Source organism: Pectinophora gossypiella, unplaced genomic scaffold (genome assembly GCF_024362695.1).
Source record: "Pectinophora gossypiella unplaced genomic scaffold, ilPecGoss1.1 Pgos_46, whole genome shotgun sequence".
NCBI classification, from domain to species: domain Eukaryota; kingdom Metazoa; phylum Arthropoda; class Insecta; order Lepidoptera; family Gelechiidae; genus Pectinophora; species Pectinophora gossypiella.
In genome coordinates, this window is record NW_026063256.1 from 379,448 (window position 1) to 388,496 (window position 9,049).

Genomic DNA, 9,049 nt, shown 5'->3' on the forward strand with positions numbered 1-9,049 from the left:
GCCCGCGCCGCCGGCCGCGCCGCCTGCGCCGCCGCAGTCACATAAACAACACGCTCATAACTATACCAACTTACAGATGCATGTATTTTGTGATGCGTCGACTAAAGCTATGGGTGCCGTCGCGTATTGGCGTTGGTTAAATGATAACGGTGACGCGCAGATAGCATTCATTACGAGTAAGTGTCGAGTTGCGCCTGTAAAACATGTCTCCGTGCCGCGTTTAGAATTACAAGCCGCGCTATTGGCCGCTAGATTGGCAGATACCATAATTAAAGAAGGAAAACTTAAGCCTATGAAGCGATATTTTTGGTGCGACTCAGTTACCGTTCTACATTGGATTCACAACCATACACGAAACTATAAAGTTTACGTTGCGCATCGTCTGGGTGAGATTGACGAGATAACAAATACGAATGAATGGCGATACGTACCGACAAAAATGAACGTATCGGATATGGCGACTCGCGACACATGTAACCTTAGTGAGTTTATTTATTTATTTATTTTATTTTATTGCAAAAAGAATGGTTTTATGGCCCATCGTTTTTGTATGGAGAAGAGATGAATTGGCCCATGGATCGACGGCAGCTTGATGTGCCTGACGTGGACCTAGAATGTATCACAACTCTTAAGGGCCAGGCCACACGGCGCGGCACCGCACCGCACCGCATTACTCCGCACCGCACTACAGGCCACACGAGCAGTGCGGCGTCGCATTATTCTTACGTCGCCGCTGCGGCACCGCAACAGGCTTGGCTTGGCTTGCCCAGTTGACGACAGTCTACAATAAACAATGGATCGAAAAAGACGTGTGTTGCTGCTATTATTACTTCGCCATCGACGAAATCGACGTAGAAGCACACGAAGATACTGGATCAGTCCATTTATTACCTTAAGAAATAGTGACGGCCTTTTTTTTCTTAAAGAATATCGAGAGTTGGTCTTAGACGAAAAGAGGTTTTATAATTTTTTTCGAATGAGTGTGCCCACTTTCGAAAGTTTATTGGTAGCCTTAGAGCCACATATACGGAAACAGTATACTAATATGAGAAATCCTGTGGAGCCAATAGAAATGCTAGGAATCACTTTGAGGTAAGTAATAAAAAAAACTTTTATTATTTGCACTTCTTTATTATGAACTAGCTTTTGCCCGCGACTTCGTCCGCGTGGCGTGTTATATAAGAGAGAGATCTTTGTGTGTGTGTGGGAGTGCATATCAAATTTCAAGCATCTAACTTATGCAGTTTAGATTTTTTCATACAATTTTTTTCCCAATAACTCCCATTTTTCAAAATACAGCCAAAAATAAACTTTATATTTACTAAGGTATGCATGCATGCTAGATTGAATCAATTGATTGAATTGATTTTTTTGTAATTGATTGTTCATTGAGTTTTAATTTTAATACACACTTCCTCTCTTCCCTTCAACGTTGCTGTGCCCTACAGGGTCCATGTTTTAGTTCCTATGCCTATGTAACACCCCATTGTACTACATGGAATGCAATAAATAATTTAATTGAATTGAATTGAAAACATCTATCTTGCGCGGTTTAAATTTTTTCATACAAATGTTTTTTTCCCGCTAACTCCCGTTTCCGTGGGAATTTTGCAATAATCTGTTGCAACTAAGCTTTAAGTTAACTAAGGTACCTGCATGCCAAATTTCAAGCGTCTAACTTAAGCGGTTTAGATTTTTCATACAAAAGGATTTTCCCGCTAATTTCCGTTCCCGTGGGAATTCCGGGAATTCCTTTCTTAGTGCACCTCTACGGTACCTAAGCTATGTCCCTTCCAAATTTCAAATGCCTACATTTAGCCGTTCAGGCTATGCGTTGATATGTCAGTCACTGAGTCAGTCAGTTTCTCCTTTTATTTAGATTTGATTTTTTCATACAAATGTTTTTTCCCGCTAACTACCGTTCCCGTGGGAATTTTGTAATATCCTGTTGCAACTAAGCTTTAAGTTTACTAAAGTACCTGCATGCCAAATTTCAAACGTCTAACTTGAGTGGTTTAGATTATTCATACAAAAGGATTTTCCCGCTAATTCCCGTTCCCGTGGGAATTTCGGGAATTCCTTTCTTAGTGCACCTCTACGGTATCTAAGGTACCTGCGTGCCAAATTTCAAACATCTAACTTTTCATACAAAAGGATTTTCCCGTTAATTCCCGTTCCCGTGGGAATTTCGGGAATTCCTTTCTTAGTGCACCTCCACGGCACCTAAGGTACCTGCATGACAAATTTCAAACGTCTAACTTGAGTGGTTTAGATTTTTCATACAAAAGGATTTTCCCGCTAATTCCCGTTCTCGTGAGAATTTCGGGAATTCCTTTCTTAGTGCACCTCAACGGTACCTATGGTACCTGCATGCCAAATTTCAAATGTCTAACTTGAGTGGTTTAGATTATTCATACAAAAGGATTTTCCCGCTAATTCCCGTTCCCGTGGGAATTTCGGGAATTCCTTTCTTAGTGCACCTCTACGGTATCTAAGGTACCTGCGTGCCAAATTTCAAACATCTAACTTTTCATACAAAAGGATTTTCCCGTTAATTCCCGTTCCCGTGGGAATTTCGGGAATTCCTTTCTTAGTGCACCTCCACGGTACCTAAGGTACCTGCATGACAAATTTCAAACGTCTAACTTGAGTGGTTTAGATTTTTCATACAAAAGGATTTTCTCGCTAATTCCCGTTCACGTGAGAATTTCGGGAATTCCTTTCTTAGTGCACCTCAACGGTACCTATGGTACCTGCATGCCAAATTTCAAACGTCTAACTTGAGTGGTTTAGATTTTTCATACAAAAGGATTTTCCCGCTAATTCCCGTTCCCGTGGGAATTTCGGGAATTCCTTTCTTAGTACACCTCTACGGTATCTAAGGTACCTGCATGACAAATTTCAAACATCTAACTTGAATGGTTTAGATTTTTCATACAAAAGGATTTTTCCGCTAGTTCCCGTTCCCGGGGGAATTTCGGGAATTCCTTTCTTAGTGCACCTCTACGGTATTTAAGGTACCTGCATGCCAAATTTCAAACGTCTAACTTGAGTGGTTTAGATTTTTCATACAAAAGGATTTCCCTTCACTACTCTGCTCCTATTGATTGTAGCGTGATGAAAAGTATACTATAACCTGTCTAGGAGTGTGAAGAATAACTGTACCAAGTTTCATTAAAATCCGTCCAGTTGTTTTTGTTTCTATAAGGAACATACAGACAGACAGACAGACAGACAGACAGACAAAAATTTTACTGATTGCATTTTTGGCATCAGTATCGATCACTTATCACCCCCTGATAGTTATTTTGAAAAAATATTTAATGTACAGAATTGACCTTTCTACAGATTTATTATAAGTATAGATTTTCAAATCAATGCCAGGGAAACATTATTACTTATAAACTTGTAAAATCAAACTCCGTCTGATCGCTTTCTTGAGACATTTGACTTGGAGATGGAATATAGTTAGAGTTTGATTGTACTGTATTAAACGAACTTGTACTTTGATAATTTTTGGTTTGATACCCATGCGACGATGCTTCTTCATGCTGATAGAACGAAGATTGTGGATAAATGACAATGGGCACTTTTGTATGAAACTTGGTCCAAGAACCTCCACTGATGAGACTTATATGTAATGAAAGCTTATGCTTTCCCTATGAATCTGGCAAAGTTCTATCAGATTCTGTCCCGGGGTTCTTTTTTACGGCCATGTTTGTCCTGGCTAAAAATGTGATAAAATACAGTGGGAGCTAAAATCGACTCAAGATTTGTTGCTGGATAACTAAGTCTACATAAATAATTATGTATCATATTGTATATCATTTTAAAGAGGATCTTTTCCAGAATCCGAAACATAAAAAAAAAAAAAAAAAAATCTTTATGTAAGCGAATTATAGTCAATTTATATCTGCAGCGCCATTGTTTCTCGGTAGCTAAGTTCAAGTTTCATGCCTTTTACCCCTTCCAAAAGTATCTTACCGATTTGTTTTTTATATTGCTTCCGGAATTTGATCTGAGTGATAAAAACAAGAAAAATAAATAGACACCTCTCCGATAGAGACCGTCTAAGCTAATGCCTATTGCAAGAAATCGTCATCATTAGCAAGTCATTACGGTATTGCATATAAGCTTATCAGCAACTTGGAACTTGGTCCAAAAACCTCCACTGATGAGACTTGCATGTAATAATAGCTTATACTTGTCCTATGAGTCTGGCAAAGTTCTATCAAACTCTGTCCTAGGGTTTTTTTACGGCCATGTTTGTCCTGAGTGTACAGTAGTGGACTGCAAAATCACCTCAGGATTTGTTGTCGAAAAACTATTTAACTACGTTTTTTAGACTAAGTTTTTATAGTTATTTATGAATTTTAATAAAGGATTTAAACTATAAAAATATTTAACTAAGTCTATATACATAATTATATATCATAATGTATAACAATTTTAAAGGGGAAGGTTATCAGAATCAGAAACACAAATAAAAAAAATGCATTATGTAAACGACTTTTAGCCAACTCACGTCCGTAGCACTACGTACGAGTTTCGCGCGTTCCAACCTTTCCAAAGGACCCCAATCATTTTTTCCTTCTTCTCATATTGCATTCTTAACCTGACAAGTGACAACAACAAGAAATAAAATAGATACCATTCCGATAGAGGCCGCGTAAGCTATGGACCAATTGCAAGGTAACGTACTCAAAGGCTAGTCATTATAATCCAACAGACGTAACATGATTAGAATGCGGCAGGACGGAAATGTAGTATGTTTTCTTTCACCACAATCTTGTTTTATTAATCCAGGCTTATAGCTTGTCTTACTGTACACTCAGGACAAATATGGCCATAAAAAAACCCTAGGACAGAGTTTGATAGAACTTTGCCAGAATCATAGGACAAGTATAAGCTATTATTACATGCAAGTCTCATCAGTGGAGGTTCTTGGACCAAGTTCTAAGTTGCTGATAAGCTTATATGCAATACCGTAATGACTTGCTAATGATGACGATTTCTTGCAATAGGCATTAGCTTATGCGGTCTCTATCGGAGAGGTGTCTATTTATTTTTCTTGTTATTATCACTCAGATCAAATTCCGGAAGCAATATAAAAAAAAAATCGGTAAGATACTTTTGGAAGGGGTAAAAGGCATGGAACTTGAACTTAGCTACCGAGAAACAATGGCGCTGCAGATATAAATTGACTATAATTCGCTTACATAAAGATTTTTTTTGTTTTTTTTATGTTTCGGATTCTGGAAAAGATCCTCTTTAAAATGATATACAATATGATACATAATTATTTATGTAGACTTAGTTATCCAGCAACAAATCTTGAGTCGATTTTAGCTCCCACTGTATTTTATCACATTTTTAGCCAGGACAAACATGGCCGTAAAAAAAGAACCCCGGGATAGAATCTGATAGAACTTTGCCAGATTCATAGGGAAAGCATAAGCTTTCATTACATATAAGTCTCATCAGTGGAGGTTCTTGGACCAGATTCGCCCATTCTCCTTTGTCCATGATGCTTCACAGTCGATTTCGACTACAGCGATAGCAGCTGGTGGATTCATCATTCATCATTCATATCTGTGATTATTTGCAATACTTTACTCTGAAACGTGAGAGTCTGAAGATCGGTAAAATCCTCTATAGATGGCAAAATACCTTTAAAAAAGTTCATATGGCGATTCTCTGGCTCTTTGAGAGCTTTTAGTGTTTCTTTTTCAAAATCATCTTATTGTTCTGCTTTTCGCTTCCGGTTGACAGGAACATAGCGAGACGATTCAGGTATTATATCATCATTAGTAGAAGTCATGCTCGCGTTAGATTCTTCGTGTACGTCTAAACTACCGTCCGTGGCGTTCTGTGACACTTTGGTTAGAAATAATAGTTGATCATAGTAATGATATTTTGAAAGGTTTTTAGATGCAGAGCCGGATCTGGAAGCATCTTTCTTTTTTTAAAAATATTTATAAAAGGAGTCTTTCACATTTCTCCACTTTTTCACTACTGAATTACCTGAAAATACAAATATTTTATCTTAATACATAAGTATAGTTTATTTTATTGTGTTATTTTTGTTACAGATACCTAGGAAGCGGAAATTCGATAAAAGATTTAGAATTCAAATTCAAACGTGGGAAATCTACAATTGCTTGTATGATATTGAGAGTATGTGAAGCTATATGGAAACATCTTCTTCGAGACCACATCCCTGAACTGACAACAGACCGTTTGCAAATGATTGCATCTGATTTTGACGTCAAAGCAAATTTTCCTCATTGTATAGGGGCAATCGATGGAAAACATATACGCCTATGTAATCCAGCTAATAGTGGCTCATTATTTTTTAATTACAAATCTTTTTTTTCTGTGGTGTTGCTAGCTGTAGTGGACTCGAACTACAAATTTACTTTTGTTGATATTGGCGCATACGGCAAAGAGTGCGATTCAACTGTTTTTCAAAATTCAAAACTATACCAGTTACTGATTAACGAGACCCTCTCATTGCCTACTCCCCAGCCACTATGTGGTTACAATAGACCAATACCATGGGTGTTAGTGGGTGACGAAGCTTTTGGATTGAGTAAACATGTTATGCGTCCATATGGTGGTAAAAATCTCAATGTACAACAAAAGATATTCAATTATCGTCTTAGCAGGGCAAGGAGATATGTTGAATGTGCTTTTGGAATCCTAGCAAATAAATGGCGCATTTTTCATAGACCGATAAATGTGTCCTATAATTTTGCAACTACCATTATAAAAGCCTGTTGTGTTCTTCACAATTTTGTGGCCGATCGGGACGGTCTTCGCCCAAGTGATAAATTAGCGATAATTTGTGATGAATTTCACTCGCTCCAACCTCAAAATGATGAATTGACAGCAGCAAATAGTATAAGACAGAGGCACACAGAGGGATTGTGTCCTCTAACATGATGGACTAATGTTATGGGCGATAGGCTGATCCCTTATCACCATAAGGTTCATCATATCCAGCTTACAACATCGTATCAACAGTGGCTGCAAGTTGTCTTTGATTACTTGTGGCTCTGCCCACCCCACTAGGGATTACGGGCGTGAGTTTATGTATGTATGTATGTAAATAGTATAAGAGAGGAATTAGCAAACAAACTATTTTTTAAGCAGCAAAGGATCTTTGAATTGGCAATTAAAAAAAAATAGTTATGTTACCTATATGAAGAAAAATAAGCACTCACCAATTTTGTTCTTTTCGTCAGGAGTGTATGAATCGTATTTAGTAAATAAATTTTTTGTAACATCTTCCCATGCTTTTGCTTTCAAATTTTTGTTTTTAAAATTGTCATGAGACTTGTCCCACAGTATTTCCCGTTCCTGTATCAACGAAATGAGGTAGTCCACGTCTATAGATTCCACATCGGTACTCATTTTTTTTATGATATACACGTAATTATCATCAACGAGCGTGCACTCTTGCCTATGCCGTACAAACAACTGAGCGGCGCCGCTGCGGCACCACACTGCTTGCACCCCTCCCCGCCTCGTCTGCCTCGCGCCGTTGTCCGGTGCGCCTGCGGTATGGCGCCGGAGCGGTGCCGGACGTACCGTATGGCATACCATACATTTTTATATGTAGGAAAACGTTGCGGCACCGCTCAGGCGCCGCGCCGCAGCCGCGCCGCATCGTGTGGCCACGCACTAACGTTACCTCTGAGACTGACCTCGCCGCTGCCGTCCCGCAACCTGAAAGATTTTCTTCTTGGCTGCGCCTCCTGAAATCAACATGTTATGTATTATCGTTTATCGATAAAAAATGTAAGAAGTTTACCGGTCAGATAGATGGCGCGATCCATACTAATATTATAAATGCGAAAGTAACTCTGTCTGTCTGTCTGTCTGTTACTCTTTCACGCCTAAACGGCTCAACGGATTTTGATGAAATTTGGTATGGTGATAGATGATAACCTAGAAATGGTCATAGGCTATAAATAATCACGCCATCGTTCTTAGGGGGTAGGCAGTTGGCAGATAACTAAATTGATTTAGTGATTTGTAGTAATTTTTGTTGGGACTTTTGCTCTTTCATGTCTAAACGGCTGAACGGATTTTAATGAAATTTAGTAAGGTAATAAATAGTTGGTTATCTAAAAACGGTTGTAAGATCAAAATGATCACGTCATCGTACTTAGGGGGTAGGAAGTAGGCAGAAAACTGAATTGAGTTAGTGTTTTTTTATGGTTTTTGCTGGGAGTTTTGCTCTATCATGCCTAAACGACTGAACGGATTTTGATGAAATTTAGTAAGGTGATAGATAGTAACCTAGAAATGGATATGGGCTATTAATATTCATGCTATCGTACTTAAGGCGTAGGCAGTAGACAGAAAACTAATTAAGTTAGTGATTTTTAATCGTTTGTTTTAAAAGTTTGCCTCATTCACGCCTTAACGTCTGAACGGAATTTTATAAGACTTGTATTATCGAATCAGACCAATTTTATTTAAAAAAAAACAAATATCACACAACCGAAAAATATAATTCTAACTTTATGATTTTACAAAGAACACTTAAAACAACGAAATACACTAATTAGCAAAAATAGGCAAGAGCGATCGTATGTACGTCCGTCTTCCGCTGTAGCTGCTGGCAGAGAGAGGGCCGCGTGTGGTTTTCGCGTGTGGTTTCTTCACGGGGAGACATTTTCGGGGCATAGCCCCTTTAATGTGGTGGCGCTCGCCGCCCGCAGAAACGGGCGTGGCACGGGAGTGGGACACGGCGGGCGATGGTCGCCCCTCCGTGAGCCCGATGGTGAGTCAATCCGTGGTGCCGCTAGCGAGGTCGAGCCCACCGGGTGGTTCCCCATTGGGGGAGGCCCAGTGAGCGCCCGTCAGCTAGCGGTGGTGTCAGGTCCGGTGGAGCTGCTCCGTCGCCGGGGCAGCTGGTGTCAGTTGGGCTGGAGGGGGGGAGAGGACTGCTTCCACTGCCACTGGAAGCGTCAACTCATCCCCCGGGGGGTGGCCACGATCCTGACTACTCGACGGGGAGTAGTGGATGTGGGCAGCC

The 9,049-nt window shown here is 39.6% G+C and overlaps 1 protein-coding gene across 1 annotated transcript; it reads left to right on the forward strand.

Moving 5' to 3' along the window:
- The first annotated feature begins 698 nt into the window (after positions 1-698).
- On the forward strand, positions 699-7,257 carry LOC126381346 (uncharacterized). Its single transcript, XM_050030841.1, has 3 exons — positions 699-1,092; positions 6,093-6,929; positions 7,248-7,257. The coding sequence occupies exons 1-3, from the start codon at positions 794-796 to the stop codon at positions 7,255-7,257; spliced, it is 1,146 nt and encodes a 381-aa protein (XP_049886798.1). The 5' UTR covers positions 699-793.
- Positions 7,258-9,049: the final 1,792 nt, after the last annotated feature.